General features: G+C 45.9%; 4 protein-coding genes across 14 annotated transcripts in view; 2 read left to right on the top strand and 2 right to left on the bottom strand.

The window, feature by feature from the left end:
• Positions 1-56: 56 nt before the first annotated feature.
• Positions 57-14,052, bottom strand: LOC6553856 (glutamic acid-rich protein). 9 transcript variants are annotated; one of them, XM_001980524.3, is made up of 9 exons: positions 13,976-14,046; positions 9,998-11,473; positions 3,643-3,766; positions 3,424-3,513; positions 2,367-3,117; positions 1,275-1,382; positions 914-1,176; positions 624-846; positions 344-563 (listed from the first exon to the last, which is right to left on the bottom strand). In XM_001980524.3, exons 2-9 carry the CDS (start codon positions 11,046-11,048, stop codon positions 363-365), a joined length of 2,811 nt encoding a protein of 936 aa, XP_001980560.1. In that variant the 5' UTR covers positions 11,049-11,473; positions 13,976-14,046; the 3' UTR covers positions 344-362. The 9 variants fall into 9 exon arrangements, with proteins under 9 accessions (XP_015009924.1, XP_026832052.1, XP_026832055.1 ...); XM_015154438.2 differs by lacking the exon at positions 1,275-1,382 and having other exon boundaries at positions 57-563; positions 9,998-11,237; positions 13,988-14,052; XM_026976251.1 differs by lacking the exon at positions 1,275-1,382 and having other exon boundaries at positions 57-563; positions 9,998-11,237; positions 13,976-14,047.
• The window catches only part of LOC6553854 (trichohyalin), a 28,353-nt gene continuing 7,307 nt past the window's right edge, over positions 266-21,311 (top strand). Inside the window, exons 1-2 of one of the 2 annotated variants that reach the window (XR_003407622.1) lie at positions 515-581; positions 18,919-19,629. The gene's annotated coding sequence lies outside the window, so the exon portion shown is untranslated. Of the gene's footprint in view, positions 582-18,918; positions 19,630-21,311 lie in introns of those variants that run through there. The other variant, XM_015154588.2, reaches the window with a different exon arrangement.
• LOC6553855 (peptidoglycan-recognition protein LB) lies at positions 15,649-21,005 on the bottom strand. 2 transcript variants are annotated; one of them, XM_001980523.3, is made up of 3 exons: positions 20,444-21,005; positions 16,276-16,632; positions 15,649-16,118 (listed from the first exon to the last, which is right to left on the bottom strand). In XM_001980523.3, the coding sequence occupies exons 1-3, from the start codon at positions 20,478-20,480 to the stop codon at positions 15,826-15,828; spliced, it is 687 nt and encodes a 228-aa protein (XP_001980559.2). In that variant the 5' UTR covers positions 20,481-21,005; the 3' UTR covers positions 15,649-15,825. The 2 variants fall into 2 exon arrangements, with proteins under 2 accessions (XP_001980559.2, XP_026832058.1); XM_026976257.1 differs by lacking the exon at positions 20,444-21,005 and adding an exon at positions 17,054-17,172.
• Positions 17,557-18,546, top strand: LOC113563763. Its single transcript, XM_026976258.1, has 2 exons — positions 17,557-17,897; positions 17,975-18,546. The coding sequence occupies exons 1-2, from the start codon at positions 17,742-17,744 to the stop codon at positions 18,125-18,127; spliced, it is 309 nt and encodes a 102-aa protein (XP_026832059.1). The 5' UTR covers positions 17,557-17,741; the 3' UTR covers positions 18,128-18,546.

The following is a 21,311-nucleotide window of genomic DNA, read 5'->3' on the forward strand; positions in this document are numbered from 1 at the left end:
CTTTTCTGGGTAATTGTTTCTGACGTTACAGGCGCTACATTCTACGCGCTTAATACACGGCAAGTTTCAACAAAATTGTTGTATATATTTCATACATAATTATACAAAAATTAAATGAAAAATGATTCATCAAATTTAAAATCTACAGCAGGACCACATCCTACATTACATTGTAAATAATCAGGGACATGTAGAATGGAGACGGCGCGAAATCGATACATCGATTGCAAAATCAATTTTACTTCCACCACTAGTTTTTCGTTTGTTTGTTTATTATTGTTTATGTTTATATTCTCGAAGCACACACACTCGAAAAAAACAGAGCAAGGAACGGAAACAGAAACGGAAGACAAGCTGAAGGACTAAAAGCCCAAATCGGCAATAACCGCGTCCAGTTCGTCCTGCAGATTGGTGGCCCGCGATCGCACCTGCACAATTTGATCCTGCAAATTGTCGACGTTCGCCTGGAGCAGCACATTGCACTTCTTCATCGCCGCGAACCGGCTCTCGTGCTTCTTCACCCGCGGCTCCACATTCGCCTTCTTCGCGGAGTTGGGCGAGTCCTGCGGGATATAGTACAGGTGAGCTGGCTGAATAGTTTACAATACGCGGTGCTAACTCACCTCTGGCTCGGACTCGCTGCCCGTCTCCGCTTCACTTTCCTCCGATTCCGACTCCTCGGACTCGTCGTCAGATTCCTCCTCCTCTTCGCTGGCGTGCTCTTCCTCGGCCTCCTCCTCGTCCTCGTCCTTCTCCTCACCGTCCACATCGTCTTCGTCCAGCTTCATGGAGGCAGCCATCTTCTGCACCTCCTTCTCCAACTTCTTGAACTTCTTGTTCTCCTCCCTGGCATTAAGAGGTAATCCCAGCTTAAAACCAGCTAATATTTCAATTTGCCACGCCTTGTACTCACTTGAGGATCCCCTGGTTCTTCTTCATGGCTTGCTTGAGGGCGTCCTTCTCCTTCTTTGCCGCCTCCTCCTTGACCTTCAGTTTGGTGAGCTTGCTGCGCAGGATCTTTAGCTCCTTGCCGGAGCGACGCTCCCTGCGCTCCACCTTCTTCTCCTCCGGCTCATCAGGATCGCTTTCGCTGACTTCAGGCTCCAGCTCCGGCGAGCTATCCCTTCCGAAGTTGGCGTCGCTGGGTCGACGCGATCCGTCCAGCGATCCACCTCCCTGCATACGCAATGGAGCCAAAACGGAAAACGGGAAAGAAGATCGTACATACACAGAATGGATTAGTGAGGGCATCCTCGAGCGGGGCCTGACTTTACCTGGTGCCGTGCTGCATGGTAGTGGTCGTAGTGGAAGCAATCGTCGTAGTCGTCGTCGTCGTAAGCAAAGCAATTACTAATGTGCGGTCTGTTAGTGCTTGGTGTCGCCTTTGCAAGAGAGCGTGAACGGGTTAATCGGTTAGTTGCTGCGGAGTGCAAGAGCAAAGGGAAGGATTCCAGAGGGAAGGATTTGGGACCGGACGTGTCCCAGACGGGTCATAACACCGCTTGGGTCTGGGCGGAAGCTAGAAGCGGGAGTCTTTCATGCAGCATGCGTCCGGCAGTTGGAGTTTAAGGTCGTCTACGCACGAGATTTTTTATTTTCTTTAGAAATTCTAATTTTTTGTTCTGATTAAGATTACATATTTGAATGTTAAACATGGCATATCTGCTTAAAGAGCTTTTTCCTAGAAACTTGATTTTGTTTTGCTGGGAAATGTGTATCAGCAAACGTTAGCATAGGTAAGGGATGAACCCTCTATACTTTGAAAATTATGGCTTCCGAAATGAAATACAATTTTCAAATTTAATTTTTCGGTTGCCATTGTCAATAATTTTAATATTCATCTTGGCATGTTACACCAAGCTGTATGCTGCATTCAATCAGATTTCTGGGTTTTTTAATTGGATTTTAGGATTCGTATGCAAACCGTATTTAAGCAGGTGTTTAAGCACGAAGAAGTACGTTTTTGGGGAAAAACCAGGAGTACCCCAGGTAATGCATTCCCAGACCCATCCCGCGTTTGTGTCAAGTGTTGTCAGCTGATCTGTTTCTCTGGCTACAGTGGCTACTAGGGACAACTAACAAGGGATCTAAGGCGGAGTCTACTGATTGCGGTGGCTTCGTTAGCTGCTCCCGTCTACTTGCCGCCCTCAGCGGACGCAACGAGCCGACGCCGGCGACACTAAAAACAAGAAAGAAGGACTAGCTTCCGAGTCCGATGCTTGGCATACCCATGTAGATAGTTAGGTTAAACTGTACACGAATATTGAACTTAAATGGTTGTAATCCGATATCCTAGTCTCAACTGACAACACTTTGAGCAGCATCCCAAAACCATAGTGCCAAACCCGATCTCTAATCGGACTTACCTGTAGAGCTGCTGCCAACTTGCGCTCGAGCAACTGAATCTGGCGGCGCTGCTCCTCGATCTCCGTCTTGGCCTCCACCAGCTGCTCGGCGGTACTCTGATAGTTTTGCTCCACCTCCTTGGACACCTTGCGTGCGTCCTCCACTTCGCGCTTTAGGGAGTTTACGTATGTCTGTTCGGCGGTGGGCGTGGGATCCATGGTGGCCACAATCACATTGGATCCGTACTCGAGATTCTTTTCGCGTGATTTCTCGCGTTCCAGTTCGGTCTCCAGGGTGCGGATTTTGGCCAGCAGCTTCTTGTTCTCGCGATCCTGGGCCTCGCGGTTGCGCAATTCCAGAGCCAGCATTTGTTTGGTGCTCTGCAGATCGTCGCGGATCTTGTCGATGTCGTCCAGCTCGTCGGGACTCTCCTCGTCGATGGACATGGCCGATACGATGCTGGGCCGTGATCCTCCGGCTCCCAAGGCCGTGGCACTGCCCGGTCCGAGCGCATGGCTGCTGGGCGCCTCGCTGAGCATGTTGATCTTGGACTGCGACTTCTGTAGCTGCTCCTCGATGGTCATCTGTCGGCGGAACTTGCGCAGACCGTCCAGCACCGGCTTGCTGCGATCGTTGGTCTTGGTTGGCTTCAACTTGATGCCGCCCTGGATCTGCTTGAGCAGCTTGTTGTGCGAGTTGCCCTTCTCCGTCTCGTAGATGAACTTGTCGTCCAATTTGGTTATCGACTTGCACGTCAGGATGGGCTGAGATCTAAAGAGATTTGAATGGTTATTATAGAACATTTCTAACGATTTTTGTTTGCATTTTTGTGCAGAGCTATCCATGTACTATCCTGTTAGTTGGTTGCTAAAACGTCTGCGCAAATATTTTAACCCACCCAGTTATAAATTAAACTTTAAGTAAAAGTCATTAACATTCGACGGATGAAGTGGCGTTAGCACAGTAAATTGCTCAAGGCACTTCTGTGGTTTTAAATAACTTCAGTTTTCATTCCATTTTTAATTATCGGAAGTATTGCACTCGGTAATTACTGCACAGCACGCGGACACCACTCACCTATCGTTGCAGGCCACATGGCGCAGCTTCTTGCCGCTTTCCACCTCCTTCATCATCTCGGACCAGTCGGGGCGCCTTCGGGGTCGAGTCCTGCGAATCGAAGCGAATCGGAATTATGGCCATCCTGTGCCTTGAAGGGAAAAGCTATCCCGATGCAGGATATTTGGAGCTGCAGGGGCTGCAGGAGGTCAGGGGTCAGTCGTCGGGCCTTCCACTCACCTGAGCTTCTCGAGGGTCTCCTTCTGTGTGCTGCTGAGCACTCTCTTCTCACCGGGGGCTAGGGGCGGGGGCGGCGGTGGCGGAGCCTTGGGCACCAGCGAGGGCAGCGGCGGCGGGGCGGGAACTGCAACAATAAAACACGGAATGCACCCAAGTGGGTGGCGGTTATTCCCTGCCGGATGATGGGTGGGGCACTCGCTGCAAGTGGTGCAAGTGGGCGCGAGGTTTGGTCGTTGGGCATTAGAGCAAATCGCCGGGCTGCGCTGCGTGCACTCGCGGTTATTAAATATAATTTTAATTTAATGAGTTTGCAATTTGTGTCAGTTGTTTGTTGTTCTTTCGGCTCCCGCGGGGAGCTACCCCAGTATTTAGCAGTGCTTTGCGAGCAAAGTTGCTCCATACATATCAATACAGGACAAAGAGAATGGATGGGGTTACACTCCAAACATTAATGGTTATTTATACCTTTTCGGGTTTCCTAAATGGTTCTGTCTCTACCAATTCCCCAACTGTTTTGGTTAGAATCTATTTTCAAGTTTTCAGCTACTCTTTTAGAAAAATAGGAGACATTAAATCGCTTGAATGCCAGTCTTAGGCACTTTTAACATTTTCTTGACAAGACCAATGACTCAAACTATTTTGTCTACTGGATTATACTCGTACATTTTAAGGAATATATTTTAAGAATTGCCAAGTGTTTTGGAAAATGTCAGTTTATCATTTCCGCTTTCAGCTAAACACAATATGAAAAGAAAAGGCTTATAGTCTGTTTATCTGAAGTTTCGCCTGGTGTAGGGGCACCTAATAGGGTGGGAGCCTAGACACATGGCTGTCTCTGTCGGAAGTTGCAGCAGAGATTGAAAAGTTAGTGCCTGCCTCCGCTTCGGCCTCCGCCTCCGCCCCCGCACCCGCACCCGCCTCCGCCTCGTCCCGGTTCTAGTCCTCCTCCCCCGACACTGTCTTGTCCTGGAACGTGGACCTGGCTTTGATGGTGTTTTATTGCCTTAACACCATTCAATTCGGCTCACTGGGGGCGGACAGTGGTGGCACCAAGGCGGGTGGCACAAAAACTTTGATTGCATTTTTTACTTTGTCGGGTTTCGCTCGACTGGCTGCCGCACTCACTAGCCTGGGTTTTAAGTTAGTTTAAACTCTTCTGGCCGGGACCTTTTTCCGCCTTCACTTTATTCCTTGTTCGTGTTCGTCTTGGTGTTCTGTTAACGAGGCCAATTAGGATTGGCAGTGTGTGCGAGACCCCTTGCAGCCAGCTGTTTCTAATAAATTTCCGCTTAAATTGTTGGCCTAACAATCTTCACTTGGCGAGGCATTTCCTCTGATCCGGCGACCTCCTACCGCTCGCAAGCGGAGGACGTCTTCGCTACTTGGCCCCGTAATTAACAATTGAAAAAGTTGGCCAGTTTCGATTTCTTCCTAACTCACACACAGGCGTGCATCAAAATGATTTTCTTTCATAATTTTTTATCAAATGCTTTGCATTCCTTCATGCTTTTCCTTTCGGCTTGTTGTTCAAAAGTGTAAAAGTCAAACAACAAAAAGATGAGGAAAACAATGAAGGCACCACCAAGTGATGAAAAGCTGACAAATCTGTTAATTAGCTTTGTTTGAGTGAGTCTTGGCAGGAAGCAGGGGCAGAAGATTGGATGCTTTTGGGTGGATGGGTGTGTTACCAAGGCCACCCCGTGCTTTATCCTTTGTCTAAGCTACGGTTCAGTCTGCCTTCTCCTTTTTCGGTTTTTCGGTTTCTCGGTTGCGCCTGGCTGGATCTGCACTTAATCTTTAAGTGGTTGGCTGCCTTTTGCGGTGCATTAGTATCCGAAATACTTTCCGAAACCCCCTCAATCTGAGTGAAAAAGAGGTGGATAACGTGGCAAAACTGGAGAGGTAATGAAACTAATCCGAACTCGTGTTACTTTGCTGAATAAAATCAGAGCAAAGAACCAACTTGATTATTGTCTAGAGGTGCTTTACCTCAAGCTACCGATCCTGCTGCTGCTCATGAATTTTCCCCAATTCCATTCCCCCTATGTCTGCATGTTAATGAACTGTTTCTGGGGGGGCTCTGATTAAAATACGTGGTCAACTTTTGGACAGCCAATTGAGGACGCGTTTAGTGAGTTGCGCTCAATTCGGTTTAGTAATTTATGGACAAAAGCTCTCCCTTTAACCACTAAACCCGCCTTCGAACCCCTGGCAGTTATCCTAAATCAGTGGCAAACAAAAGTGGAAGCGGGCAAGAAACAAAAGAAAGCACAACAACATCACGCGAAGTGAAACGAGGGAAGGGTGCTGGGCAGATAAAAGTCTTCATTCATTCATGTCGACAAAATTATTTCTTATTTAAATAAAAAGCAAGCACTGCCACGACTGAAGATGAAGAGCAGGAGGTCCTGGTTCTCGGAGCTCCGAGTTGAGGCTACCCACTTAATATACCGCAAAGCCCGCACTTACGACGTCGCAGAATGAATAGCGGGGTATGTAAACATAAATTTTGCGAGCTCACTCTCGGTGTTGCATGGCAGTGTGGCACCCTCCTCATAAAGCCCCGTCCTGGCTCATTGTGTTATCATCAGCGGAATATTCTATGCATGCACAAATGTTGCCGTTGTCATTGAATCAACCCGGAGTGTGGAGTGCCGAGTCTTCAAAAACCCCAACTAACTGGAGTGGGAGAAAAAAATCTGCTGCTGCTGCTGCTGCTGCTGCTACAGGGTACTGGTTCCTGGTTACTGCTTGCTGGTGCTGGTTACTGAGAAGTGGAGTCCTGGTCATGGACTGCTGCCAGCCGCCCGATGAGTGACTTCCCAGCTTCAGTGCCTCCCAGCTTCCAGGCTGTGCTCATTCATTGTCTGCCGGGGCATGATGAAGCACCGCTCAGCCAGCTCATATATTTCATGGCGCAGAATGGTAGAGAGTCGTTCCCCTAAAGCTCCTCCGTATGATTAGCGTTTCTGCCTTGGCCAGAACGCTGTGCGAAGGGGCTGACAGGGATTACATGGGGCTTTTTGTAAACTATTTGGAGCCCGATTAGCTCGGAAATGATTCTGTTGTTTCACCATAAAATTCTAAGCGTTTCTCTATTATTTTACCTCAATGCAAAAACCATTTTCCTCCTTCCTATGTGGATTTTACCTATAGAATATTGGAAATCGCTTAGGTTTCAAACTCTATAATGTTTTTCTAAAATATAATCTGCTCAAGTTTGTTGATTTCGATTTTAAAACATAGTTTCACTTCTAAGGATTCCTAATCCAAAGATATTTTGTAGCATTTGAGTAATATAAGCTGTAAGCTCTTTATAAATTAGATATCATATTATCTCAGAGCTTGCTTAGTTTATGGAATACTTTTGCTGTTTCCGCTAGGCGGTAATCTTCATTTAATTTCCTTTGTGCCTCCGGAGACGAGCCTTAAGTCCAATTAGAAAATTCAATTTCAATTTGAATTTATTGTGGCGTCGTTTGGGGGACACTAATCCAATTATGCAGTCAACCATTTCATTGTCGCCCAGTATAATTATGGCCAACAGCAATTGGCCAATATTAGCAAGTGTGTGTGTGTGTGTGTGTGCCACTGAGCTTTGAACCATTTCCTTTTACGTCATTTTGACCACGCTATATCTAAATTTGAAAGAGCCTAATCATCTTTTATGCTTCGCTGGGTGGGCCACACACAGAAAACCCAAAATGAAAATCACCCTCACCTATTGAATGTCGACGTTTCTAATGACAAGCAGACCCTAGCCTGCACCACCACCACCAGCCATCAACCACCCACCCACCTTATCACCCATCGCTTGACCCTGGAAAACCACGCGACGAAGAAACAAAAAGGAGGGCTAAGAGTTTTCCAAAAACAAAAAAAAGAAGAAGGAAATATGGGGCGCAGCCGTTACATGTCTCGCATCTACAGAGGGATACATAGAGATGAGGCTCATTTAAATAAAAGAAAATATTTCTCGTCCTGCCGCTTTTTGTCCTTTGAAGACATTCGAGCCCCTTAAGAGGGGAACTTGCGGCCAGCGCCGTCTTTTATTTCGTTTTGTTTTTTAGTGGCGGATATTTGAATATAAATGGCGCATTTAGTTAGACTCTATCAAGCTCATTCCCATATATCTTTGGCTGCTTTCGGCTCGTCCCCCACATACCGCTCTCCAGGATTCAGTTCCAATTCGAGTCCGAGTTGGCTTTTATCATTCGATAGTTGCGAGTTTTTTGGGGCAGGAATCTTAAGAGACCAGCACGCTGGCCGGCCGTGTCCTTGTGCCTGCTCACCATTCCTCATCTGGCTTTAAAACATTCCATTTTATGTTGTAGTTTTGACAGAATGAGCAATAATTATGAATTTTGTCTTAGACCATAAAAAAGAACCCACTCCACTTCGGACCCTTCCTCTCAAGACTTCACCCGAACACATTAAATAAATGTTTCGCCCTCCTTTCCTTGTGTCCTTCTGTACTGCTCCCTTTTTTGTTATTTTTTTCTGTTTGATAGGGTGACAGCTTTAAAAAGGACGAACGATGCTCTGTTTTATTTTTGGCGGACATCGTTTTTTGGTCATTTTATTTAGTGACCTCTTTGGCCAGTCTCCGCCTCTTCGATCCTTTTGTTTGTCGGTCAAGATTAGGAGGCATTTGCGGTCACGTTATTGCCCACTGATTAGGTCGGGGACAACGGCAAGTTAACTGCCTCACACGTAGCCGTAGCCGTTGCCGTAGCGGTGGCCATAGCCCTTTCACCCAACCCAGTTCCCCCAGATCTTAACGAGCTTTTCACTTCATTTTAGTTGCCTGCCCCAGGGGAAAACTGGAGGCCTGGCCCACGGACAGGCTTTCTGCAATTCAATTTTGAGGCCAGGTGACAGCACGCTTATGCAACATTTGGTTGTTTTGTTTTTTGAATGTCTTGCCCCTGCCGCTTTGCCGCCAATTGAGCCCAGCCTCGCGGCAGGAAAGTCCATTACAGAATTACAACCTTCTCGAGTTGAGTGTGTGGCAATAAATACGGAATTAGAGAACATTTGCTCCGGCATACCTTTGTGCTGTTATGTTGAATGCCCTTTCGAACGAGCGGATGGATCCTCCCCGGAAAACGAGATGGTTGCCCAAATAAAACCCACTCGGAACTGCAGTCAGGCAGGGAAACACTTTGCGCCTCTTTCGGCTCAATGCACAACACTCACTAAAATTTAATAAATAAAAAATGATATTTATATTGCTTTATAGCCTTGTTTTTCCCACTGTTCCTCCGTTGTGCTCGTCCCTTGTCTGTGTGCGCTTTGTGGTTTTTGTTTGGGGCGAAACATTTTGATGAAATATTTTTTACACATTCATTTCAAGTATATAAATTCCCATATTCCTATACGAGTATGCGCCTTCTGCATACAGACACTAGCATATCGTATATTTTCCTGCGTTTTTATAAATGAGCGGACAGCAATGGTTGTGAGCGACAGGTTACAGACATTGATGGCAGCGTGAAGCTGTATCGCCCGTTGGAAATTAAATCTTACAATGGACATTGATATCTTGATCAAACTAGATCCAATGTTTTTGCCCAAGTGCTCACCGCTTTAAATTGTTGTGCTCGCCATAAAAACATTGCTCGAAAGCTATCCCTTTTAAAAAGCATCTCACTTTCAGCAGATAAAAAATTAATATTGAAGTGCGTCGCCTTTCATGGGGTATACGTAATTTTTTCCTGAATTGTATTTATGAAACAAAAGATAACTTGAATGCAAGCCATATCTTTTGTGTAATTACAAAAACACATTTTTAACAAAATGTAAATGAGATATTTGGTTCATAGTACTTTTATAGCTATGTGAAATAATATGAAGATATGTATATAACTCATACGCCCCGTACAACCCCTCTATTTTTGTTATCCTAAATGTTACCCCTATGCAAAATATGTACCAGCAAAAAATGTAACTGTGATACATTTAGTCTTTTAGAAATATTCTCACGATCCCATCACCAATGCAAATTTTTTTTTTCGCACATATCGCTCATCCGCCGTGGTGACGCATTATTTGTTTTGTTTGCTGCTCCCCTCCCTAGTGGCCTTGCCTTTTGGCCAGGGCCGACGAAAATCGAAAAGGCAGCAGCAAGCGCAAAAATATAAAATATATATCACCACAGCCGTCCCCAATGTAAATTAAACATTTCTGGTTAGAAATTAGACATTAAAGAAGCAGGGGCAGAAATTTACAGCGCTTGTTGAGTCGATCCATTCGCAGAGGTTAATCGGGTTAATCCAGTCGGGCATCGGGTTAGGTTCCATCACTGGAGTTGGCTCTGGATCCGGATCGGATTGAATCGGATCGGACAACTTACCGCTCTTGATGCTCGGCTCGCGCTTAATGGACGCTTTGCGTAGGGTCTTGGTCGTGAACTCGGGCTTGGGATCCTCTTTTGGCTCCTTGAGGAGCTCATCGATCTTGGGTACCTTCTTGAGCACGGGCCGGATTTTGGCCAGGTCGTCGGTGCTCTTGCTGGGCAAAGGCTTCTCCTCGCGCTTGACATGCCGCAGCTTGGGCTTCTCCAATTTAAAGCGGCGCCGCCGGTCGCGCTCCTCCTCCGTTTCGCCCTCCTCGGCCTCGTCGTCGTCCTCGGTGGCCATCTTTTTCAATGACTTATCCCGCTTGACCACCACGCTGCGTAATTTGGGTTTCTCCACGGTAAAACGTTGGCTCAACTCACTTTCCGGTTCCGGTTTCTTGTTGACGGTGGTGGGTCGCAGTTGAGCCGCCTTCTTCACGTGCTCGGGCACCTTCTCGTCCACGGTGGTGTCCTCTTCCTCCTCGCTCTCCTCCTCTTCGGACTCGCTCTCCTCTTCGCTCTCCTCCTCCTCAGACTCGGTCTCCTCTTCGGTCTCTTCCTCCTCTTCGCTCTCTTCTTCTTCGGAGGAGGATTCGGGTGGTGGTGTCGGCTCCTTCTTCTTTTTAAGCACTGAAGTGGTGGCTACTGGCTTCTTGGTCCCCACGGTGGGCGCCACCTTCTTGACTGGCTCCGGTGCTTTCTTGGTATTTACAGGTTCCGGTGTCTTCTTGGCCACCGTTGTGCTTGTGGCCAGTGATGATTTCTTTACAGGCTCTGTCGCCTTCTTGGCCGGTTCAGGAGTCGTGGTTTTCTTCGCGGCTGCCGTGGTGGTAGCAGTTACTTTTGGCTTGGTTGCAGTGGACTTTTCTCCATTTTCCTTGGTCGCCGGAGCGGCGGTCGTTGTCGTCGCTGTTTTCTTCGCCCACGGTGTGGCATTGGGCTTTGTGGTGCTGCTGGTGGCAGTGGTGCCGCCGTCGTCCTTCACCCATGGCGGACGGAATGTGGTGCGTCCGCCGGGCGCACTGCTTGCACTGCTTGTCCCCGCACGGGGCGTCACAAACGGCATTGTAGTCGCTTGAACTGCTTGCTGTCCTCCGGACTATTCTAGACTATTCCCTCTGGTGGTTTTTTTTTTTCCGGTGTTATTGCTGTTAAATTCTCCAGGGCCCGATGTCGTCGCCCGTCTGTTCGCACACTCTTTTTTAAATAATTTGCCGTGGATTCTTTGCTTGTTTTCTTGCTTCTCTTGGCGTTGCTGCTGATGAAAACACAAAACTTTGCACATTAGCACCGTCGGGGGAAGTTGTTTGAAAAAGTTCTTTCATTCAGATTTTCCGTGTTTTTTTCCGTTTATTTTTCTATTTGTTTTTGGAATTTTTTTTTTTTTTGCTTCGCCTTGATAATTCTATTTTACGCGTATTTCTTTTCTAATAGATTTTTATGTATTTTTTTCGTCGCGAATTTGTTGCTGGGAATTTTATTCGTGGTCCGCTGCCGACGATGAGCAACAGCTGTTTGAGATACTTTCAATCCGATTCAATTCATTTCAATTCGTGTATATTTGGGTATGTTTCATTTCGAATTTTATTTTTAACTGAATGCGCTCATTAGCTTGGCTAGCTCTTGTTCTTGTTTATGTCGCTGTTTCTACTAAGAGACAGAATGTAGGCCTTTGTGTCATAGTCATGGACAGGGACATTCATGGATGCCGAATGAGATGGAAATAGGACTGCCGAGAGGATGCGGGGAAGTCGGCATTGGGGACCGGGACAAATGCATCAACAAATCCCAACTGAGTGGAATGCTTTTGCAGGCTCTCGCAAAAACGCCTACAGTTGCAGCCAAATGTCTACATACGGGGTATATTTATAGTAATCGATCATAAACCTAAAGATACTAAGGTTTCCGTATGGGCTTTCAACTTGTCAAACTATATATGTACACGTACATATATAAAATTTTTAAACAAGAACATTAATATGCAAATACTTTGGGAATGTTTACTTTCCAGGAAAGTATAATATACGGAACTATTCAACAAGCATATTGTACCATTTGCTGGCGATTTCAAATATTTATTTCATATGAAAACCAATTATGATAGAATGAAAAATGTGAACATATAAAGTGAATTTTAAATCAATTACTCATGGTCGAGAAAAGTTAAACCTTAACTTTATGCTGATAAAGTAAAGTGCAGAAGATGGAAACTATTTCCTTTTGCTAAGTTTTCTTTGCTTCGCGATTTTCTTTTCCCTATGTATATATAATGACCTCATTCCTGCGAAAATTGTAAACAACAATTTGAAACTTTTCCTGTTATAATTGGGCAAAAGGATAGCAATTCCTCTCGTTGGCCTCTGCAACATTCTGTGACCACTATTATGTTGGCCGCCATTGTGCTGCGTGAATGTCCAGCTAAACGCCTGCGTATGTGTGTGTCCGTCCGTCCGTCCGTACATATGCACTCCAATAAACAGCACAAACAAGAACAAGAACTAGAACAACAACAGCAATAGCAACAGCAACAACAACGGCGGTGGATGGGAATAGAGCAGCAAAAACAATAACAGAAACGATTTGCTCTGCCACTGGCTGCGATATGTAAAAGGCGAAAATATTTAATTTTAGGTTCTTTGTGCCCGCCGAGAGTGGAAAAAGTGGAAAAAAAAGTGAAAGATTCTGGCGGTGAGAGGAGCGCCCAATTGGGAGAGACAAAACGGAACCAAATCGAAAGAATAAAAGGAAACATATATATCTCTGGCGCTTTCGTCTTTCGGCTCTTTTTTCCATACACTTTGTTTTGTTTTTATTCAACTGGCTCGTTTCACAAAGTAGACAGAAAAACGTACACAAAACTGGCTGTACGGAGAAAAAAAAGGCCAAAAATTTGGGATAGAAGGGGCTCTCGGGGGTCAGAATGAAATCCGAATACGTTTCATTCCATTGCCATTCCATGGCCTGGTCCAAAACCAGCCAACACCCCCCTTCAGCGAAAAACATCCCTCCTCCACCATTCCCCATATTCATTTCCATTCCACTCGTTTGGGGCGATTGCAAATTTTTTGGCCAGAGCGACGAACACTTTCTCGGTCTTTCCTGCATGGAGGCGTTAATTAAACATGACATGCAAATAAAAATTATACTTAGAAATACAGTCAGCCTTCCCAGTGGAGGCATTGCAAGAATAACCGGCAAATGTATTTTTTGCAACCGTTTCCTTGATGTCTATCTGCCTGTTTCATTTTGCTTTAAATGCATTTTAAATGGTTTCCACTCGCAGCTTTAGTGATGCTTATCGATTACTAATTGGGAATGGTTGGCAATTAAATCAGATCCATTAACCATTGAAATGCACACGAACCAAGGGAAATTATAGGGATGTACGACTGTATCTCAGAAATGGCAGAGGATTCCAGAAGAGAGTAAAGGAGAGGGCGAAACAAAAATGCAATTTCAATTAAAATTGTTAATGAGACTGGCTAATTTGACGCGGACTAAAAAGTTGCGCGGAACTGTGCTCGGAATGGCAACTAACAGCTAATTCCCGGCCATATTTCATCCTAAGATTGCCTGTCAACAAAAGCGCTACAAAATATCGGACGGGATATTTTGGGAACTGGCCATTCATAACGCCCCTCCATAGAGATTTATTAGATCGATTGGCCAGTGACAAGAGCTGGGCAACGCGCTTTCGCAAGCTCTGCGCATTTCGCCGCCCAAATGTACACGAATCTGTGGCGATGCTATATTTTTGGATATTTCACGGATTTTTAAAATTTTTCGGATTTTTATTATGTGTATTAATTGGTTCATTCGCTCGCTGCAGTTTGCGTGGCGCGCTCGCGTCGTTGTACTATATATTGCGCAGATATATATCTTTGGATGTTGTATATCTCTTTGAACTGTACGTGTGTGCTGGTTGGGTCAGACACCCGCACACCACCACAACCGCAAGCACACACCCACACACACACACACACCCGTACACACACTGCCACGGACTCTGGGAGTGAATTTTCAGCAGCGAAGGCAGCAGTGCCTATGACGGCGTTTCAAAAACTAAATTCATACATTTTCCAACGGCACGGCGATGGGTGAAAAATTTGAAAATTTTCCCGCTCGCTCTTCGAATTCCGCTCTCTTGGGATTTCGCTCATTATCTCTTCGTTTCGGTGAGCACAAAATGAAGTGAAATGAAAATTTTGTTGACCGACAGAGGCATATTTTTAGCATCTTTTTCCGATTTCGGCACGGGATATGGGGGTACGGGTATGGGGGTATGGGGGTGCCTTGGCGGATTCGATTGACCTTATGGCAGGTGCAGTTCAATGGAATTATTAATAGCCGGCTATGTGGCCCACACCCCAAGGATACCTCACGGCCCACAACCCCATCGATATCCGCTCATTAGGCGCCTCTTATCAGGCTCCGCGCATTCAATGGACCACAATTACGCAAGTTTCTCGGGCGGCGTGGGCGTCGCAGCTAATTTCAGAGGGAGTGGGTGGGTGGTGCGTCTTACCCTGTGATAAAAACCACTCGTCTAGAAAGTCCAAACCCATTAGTGCTTCTGTTCGATGGTCCGTTCTGTCCCAAATGCGTTACTTCTCTCCGTATCGCTTTCAATATTTACATTGTCTACCAAGTGGTTGCTTCCCCGTTTCACTCGTGTGTGCTTGACATTTTGGGGGAGCAGCGCAATCGATCGATCGATCTTTTGATCGGTGCGTATCTGTAAACTTGCACCACTTGGTGGCATATCGATTGGACTAGGGCTAGACTACGTAATGGATGATAAAGAACTGATAGTCCGTGAGTAAGCATCTTATCAACGGAATAATATATATTGCATTTGCATATGCAGTTTCAAAAGGAGTGCCTCGGGCTAACAAATTGAATTTGCATAGCAGTGGAAGCGCCGTCAATGAAAAGATTTACTGAGTTACTGCCGCCGAAATCAATCAAATAGCTCCAGCCGAGCGAAAACAAATGATTAAAGCTTATACCACTGCCGCAAATATTTATTTAACGTGCAATGTAGGTTATCAATGGCATGTTTTCAAATTTTTTATACACATCTGCGCGAAAGCACGCCACTAATTGTTTTGCCCTGTCAGCATCAGCCGAAAAGTATGCCACATTGAACGGCACATGCCACATTCCGGCGCACACAAAATAAACGGGCCATTGCGCTTTTTTGCTGTCCATTTTTTCCGTCCATCTAACAGCATTTCGGCAATATTAATTATATATTTATTTATTTCGCATAATACATCGCATATGTTGGGGGACTTTAAAAAGCGGCTTTAAATGCGCTTTGCGCTCTGCGCTCTGGGTTGGAATGCCAATATGCGACTTCCCCTGGGGCCTTATTAATTCATCAGTTGCTCCTAGATTGGTTGGTTCGTCCGCATGTGAGGATTGGGGCTTTTGGACCCCTAACCACTCCGCATCACCCGCGCGGCGAGTCAATGTCAAATGGCTGGAAAAAACCTTTCGACATGGCGGGGTCGCCGACATCCGACATTTTCAGCGCCGCGTGTCGACCAAAAACTTCTGCCATCGAAATCGAATTTGACACAAATTAATTGCTATTTGATTTGACAAGTGCGAACGCGGGCAGGGGGTCGATTGTGTGGACACAAGGAGCAACAGCGGGGGTTATGTTTAAGTGTTATCATCTAGAAATTGCTTTATTTGTGAAATGTTAGAAGAGACATCTAATGAATACTGAATGAACTCCTTGGCGTTGTGCGGGGAGCCGAGCTCGTTGTGGCTTCTCTTAAACTCTTAAGCTTTGCGAGGGCGATGAGCGTCTCCACCCACCCACCGTTGGCCCACTAGACCTTGGGCGCAGCTGGCGGGGATTTGGGCGGCGTTTGTTGTGTTGCCGCCTGTGGATGGACGTGGGGCTCGACCGGCGCCTTCGTACTGCTAACGCCTTCGGTGTCGTTTATGTGGGTAAAGTGCGGCCAGCTGGAGATCTCGGCAAACAGGCGGCCCCCAGGACACTCGGTATCCCGCACCTGTCGGTGGCCCAGCAGCTTGTAGGCGGGGTCAATGTAGCCCTTGAACACCCCGAAGGCGATCAGGTCCTTGGCCGCATCCAGCATCTGCTTGGGCGGAAGTTCAGCTGAAAGGAAAATAGAGATGGAGAAGTAATTAGTACAGAGTTAGGGAAAACGAAAACAAGGTTCATTAAAAGCCTAATGAGGAGAGTCCAATTCTTAAAGTTTCCAGGGCTTAAACTTCTGAAACGGTGGTAAAAGTTAAGAGCTTCTATAACTTACTTCTCCAATCTCCGATCAGCACGATGCCCACGCTCCTGTCATTGTACTTCGGCGCATGAGCTCCGATGACATTGAATCCCCTGCCTGCGTAGATCATGCCATCGCCGCCGATGCCAAAGCTATATCCGATATCGTTCCAACCGCGCTCCAGCTGGTGGAAGTCCTGCATGTCCCGCATGCTCTTCATGCAGTCCGGAGTGGAGTAGCACACGGCTGGCATGTACGAGTGGTGGATGATCACGTAGGGCGCGGGTCCTTGAAAGTGCTCCACGGACTTGGGCAGGCGGGCACCCCAGTCGGATCGGGACAGAAGCCGGGCGGTGCCCAGATTCGCCTGCTGCATGTGCTGACTATAGCCTGAAAAGGAAGATACAGTCAGCACGGATTAGTGGGGTTGTCACTACTTGGCACAAAAACTATATGTTCGTTGGCAAAAACACACAGTCAGTCAATTCACTGTAATTTTGAGCAGCTTTTGGGTACATCCCACATGGAAAATTTGGATTTTAAATTGTGTTTTGCGTGTGAGCTGTTTGTTTACATTTATTCTCGTGAATTTCTTAGCGTGGCGCAAACAAGTTCAATTTCAACTTTTGCCATGGTTTATGTCTGGGCCCGAAAACTCTGCCACTTCCAAGACAGTCGGCATTTGTCGGCCATAATTGCAAAAGGGGGGCGTGTGTACTGGGGAGGGGCAGGCAGTCGTGTGGTCTGCGGCTCCGCCGCCATACATCGCTCACATTCCATTGATAAATGATAGTAAGACTGGGATGCGTACTCGGATGCGGATTCGGATTCGGTTCGGATTCCCCACGAGGCGCTGCTGTCTGCGGATTTCGGCGGCGGTAACTGCGGTGGCTGCGGTTCCGACGACCCACGATTCTCAACTGACGCTCGCCGGCTCCACAGCTCCCCAATGACGCTGAAAATCCCCGTTACGGGCTGAAAAACAAGTTGCCGATCGGCTCCGATTGCCAATAGCGATCGTCATCAGTTGTCGCTGAGCGCGAACCAAATATGCTAAAATGCTGCTGTGATAGGTGATTTTTATTTGATTTCTCATCCATACATATGTATGGATATGGATATATTTGCTTGCCATTCCCTGGCTAAAGTTGGGTATATCGGTTTCTAGTGGAAAGAACTATACTTCTATCCAACCAAAAATAGGCTGCTATATAGTAGGTATTTTACCTTTTCAAATATAAATATGTGCGTGCAACTAGTCTCAAAAAAATGCATTTTATTTTAAAATGTTGGTAAATATTTACCAACGCTTTGGTAGCAAACGTAAATATTTACGCAGGCCAACGCAAAACTGTGCGCTGTGTTTGTTTACAAAAATCGCTGATGATATGCAGATAAATGTCTCTATTTGGCAGTAGGGCATCCTCGATTCGTGTTGGCCGGCGCCACATCACCGTGACTCAGCTAGAAGCGCTCAATGTGAAATGCTTTAAAGCCAAATGGCAGAGGAAGTGGCCGAGTCGCCGAATCGCAACAGGTGCTACCAGTCTATGGGTATCATCTATCAATGGCGTGAGCTTGTGGCCGTTGACACTGCGGAATGTAGAAAAGGCTGGAACCCAGTTCCGTTTGACCCTGATTCCCCCCGATCCATCGTGAGTCATAAATGCAAATTCAGACTCCAATCCGAAAACTATTTCATTCAAGTCTTACTGCATGCATGCTGCCTTAGCTGGCAAACATGGGCAAGCAAACGAGGAAGCAAAGTTCGAGGACTGCCATGTTTGCCGGCGTCTGCCAAAACTTCTCCGGCCACGCCCACAGCGGCCATACGCCCACAGCATTTATATGCATACGGAAAACTTGGCGGAGAAAGTGTGAGTGAGTGGGCCGCTGGCAACGGCGGAAAAGCGAAGGCGACGGAAACAGGAGGCGCAGCACTTGACTAAGTTAATAGCGGCAGTTTCTAATTAAAATTTACGGGCAGCGAAAGCTGTGTGGGCACACAGTTGTCGTCAACATAATAGCATCCGGTTGAATTACACTAATGGGTGTGTGACAAAAGGATCTAGCATAAGTGTTTCAAGTTTAATTCTGATACTATGACTGCATCAACCGTTTATATGTGGGTTATTTCAAAGATAAAATCACAATAAACAAATTGTATTGGATACTATTAGCTTGGCCTTTTGTAGACATCAAATGGGTTAATCAAATTAGCAAAGTGCTAATAAATGTTTGGCTATTACAGTATATAAATAAAAGCATGTGCGCTGTGTTAACATCCAAAAATAGGCAAGTTTCCTCAGGTGCCGAAGTAAATATTAATAACAATAGCTGGCCATTTACTTAAAAAAAAAACATTTTATGTTTTGAAAACTCTCAATTGAAATTTACATTTCCATAGCAACAATTGTGAGGATATCGAGTGTGCGGTTCTATGTGTGCGTGGCGTGTCGCGCCCGCAGCTTGGCACCTATCGGAGGTCCTGGATCCAGGATGCTGAGTCCTGGCTCCTGGGTCCTGGACTTCATTGGCGGCACGTGCTTGAATAATAAACAGAGCAGGAGTACTGAAACGCGGGATGTGAGGGGACTTCCAAATCGTCGGCTGTTTAATTTATGCTGCTTAGTTTTTAGTGTGTGTGTAACATGTTAATTACATTTATATTTACAGCCGAGCACGATGAACTCGAAATCAGCCCGCCCCCTAATTGTTGTCCTAATTACGCGGCCTAATAAAGTAAACACACTAAACCCGTTGGCCTAATCAATGTTGCAAAATTTGTGGCACCAATTTGGGCCACATTCACACCACCCCACCAGACACCAGAAAGCCAAACTAGCGCCTCAAAAAGTAATTTCGCTGGCGAAGGCGCAAAGTTCTTTGATAATATTCGATTAATCCCGGCGACGGTTTATCGGGCTCGTTGCGCTGCTGATTAAATTCTCGCATAATTGAAGTATTTAAATTACCAGCGAATAATTAGAGTGGCAGGAATTACTCACACTCACACTCACAGTGGCACTCAAACTCACATTCGCACTCACACCGACTGGTGGAATACAGTGGTCCCTTGGGTAATTGTTTGTTTTTAATCAGGCAAAGCACATAATAGAGACATTTCAATATTATTATGTTGACGATGCCGAAGAGGCCGACAGTCTGCCATTAAACAAATATCCGTGCAGCCATATACATACATTGTACATTGTTTCGGGGAATGTGCGAAATTAAGTCACGCTCGATTACAACAAAATTGAAAAATCAAGAGGCAAAAAAGCGACCGATACTACCCGTTCAACGTGAAAACAAAAAGTACCCGGAGCAACAAACAGAAAAAATTGCACAATAAAACCAGAAAAGAGCGAAAAAGCAACAAAACCAGAAAAGAAAGCACAGGTTCTGGCTAAAAAAAACCGAATACCTGATTCCCTTTTCATTAATGTACTTAGTATTTACTCTCTAGGTGTTTGCTAACCATTTTTATCTGATGTCCTAGATTGAATTTACTATTTTAAAACATGGAATGCGATTTTTTAAAATCAACCGTTTCTGATCATATTGTTATTATAGTATTATTATAATATTTTTCTATTCTTCAAAATTGCATGACGTATTTTCATTCACCTTCGAGAAATTAGCACATTACGTGCTTACTTTTCGCTTTGGACATGAACGCGGGGAATACTTTGAATTTGTTTTTTTAAGTTTTTAAAATTGTTTGCTGCTCATGTGATTTTAGCTCTCATTAATATTGTTTTTTCAGTGCATGAAAGCCGAAATTTTTTTTTTTGCTAAATAGCGACATTAAGCCGACGAACTTGATAAGCGACTCTCGTTGTCGGTTAGGGTGCGCTTATAATTATGAATATTAAAATCAAAAAACCATTTCACTCGCTCGCTGGCTGTCAGGCCGTAAATGACAATTTTGTTAAATGTCAGTAATTAATTGAAACAAAAAATCACATATCTGACAGCGAGCGAGGTGTGCATACATTGTATATGGAGCACCTATCACTGCATATATTATCTCTGGGCTATCAGTGCTCAGCTGACGCAGATTGCAGTTGCTTGGCGCTCAGGAATTCAAAGAAACCATTCTAATAGCCCCACATTCCGAATTCCGGGTACTATCTGAACATTTAGTGTTTTCAGGGGCATGGCGATAAGGAAAAGACTCCCTAACACCCGCACTCACCCATCATCGATAGCAGAACTAATCCCAGTGCTGTCATGTTGCTGCTTTTGGTTGCGAATTTTGCGAAGTTGCTGTTGCTGCTGTTGCGAAGATGTTGCTGCTGTTGCGAAGTAGCTGCTGCTGCTGCTGCTGCCAAGTTGCTGCTGCAATTCAGCTGCTTAGGAACTGTGACTTGGATTTAGGAACTTTTGTGTCGACTGCTAGTCACTGTCGCTCGATTGCTATTTGTTGCTTGGCTTGTTTTTTTCTTTGTTTGTTTGCTTGTTGGTTTGTTGGCTTGTTGGTTTGGTTTGTTTGCTGGCTGCTGGCTGGCTGCTACCGTTCGCTTTGTGGCAAGAGTTGTGCGAAATTTCGACAGTGTGTGAAGGTCAGACTTTGGTGCGGCAGCGCTCACATAGCGGCGTTATGCTTCGTATCAAGCGTATAAAGCGCGAATGTTGGCCAGCATAAGGGCGGGCCAGAGTTTATAGAAAATTTCATACACCGAATTCGCACCGCTGCTGCTGCCGCTGCTGCTGCTGTCGGCGTCGCTGCTTCCGTTGCTGTTACTGTGGCCGCTGCCGCTGCCGTTGGAGCAATGCCAAACAAATGGCTAATCGCATCGAACTTGCGGCCCCAACGCTCTCGCCGTTCGCTCTTTGATTTCGTTTTCGCTCGGAGTGAGCAAAAGCTCACTTTTGGCCGCCTCTGCCTGCCGTCGCTGCCGCGGTTACCGCCGCTGTCGCCGTCGACGCCGCAGCTGAGTTTGATAAAGCTGTTATCAGACGCCGAGTTGCGCTAAGGTCACGCTGTCGCCTTTAGGGAAATTTAATACGGGGATCGAAAAAGCACTTCGTGCGCGGTGAATTACCCATGCCTCCGCGAATTC

This window comes from Drosophila erecta, unplaced genomic scaffold (assembly GCF_003286155.1).
Source record: "Drosophila erecta strain 14021-0224.00,06,07 unplaced genomic scaffold, DereRS2 tig00000000-arrow-pilon, whole genome shotgun sequence".
In the NCBI taxonomy this organism is placed as follows: Eukaryota; Metazoa; Arthropoda; class Insecta; order Diptera; family Drosophilidae; genus Drosophila; species Drosophila erecta.

Excerpts from the sequence above, each read along its gene's own strand:
- LOC6553856 (XM_001980524.3), bottom strand. The coding sequence starts at position 11,048 with ATGCCGTTTGTGACGCCCCGTGCGGGGACAAGCAGTGCAAGCAGTGCG. Across the intron at positions 3,514-3,642 it reads GAGACCCTCGAGAAGCTCAG|GACTCGACCCCGAAGGCGCC; the intron begins GTGAGTGGAAGG and ends TTCGATTCGCAG. Across the intron at positions 1,177-1,274 it reads ACCATGCAGCACGGCACCAG|GGAGGTGGATCGCTGGACGG; the intron begins GTAAAGTCAGGC and ends TTGCGTATGCAG.
- LOC113563763 (XM_026976258.1), top strand. The coding sequence starts at position 17,742 with ATGGCAGAGGAAGTGGCCGAGTCGCCGAATCGCAACAGGTGCTACCAG. Across the intron at positions 17,898-17,974 it reads CTGATTCCCCCCGATCCATC|CTGGCAAACATGGGCAAGCA; the intron begins GTGAGTCATAAA and ends ATGCTGCCTTAG.
- LOC6553855 (XM_001980523.3), bottom strand. The coding sequence starts at position 20,480 with ATGACAGCACTGGGATTAGTTCTGCTATCGATGATGG. Across the intron at positions 16,633-20,443 it reads AGTTCTGCTATCGATGATGG|GCTATAGTCAGCACATGCAG; the intron begins GTGAGTGCGGGT and ends CTTCCTTTTCAG. Across the intron at positions 16,119-16,275 it reads GCTGATCGGAGATTGGAGAA|CTGAACTTCCGCCCAAGCAG; the intron begins GTAAGTTATAGA and ends TTTTCCTTTCAG.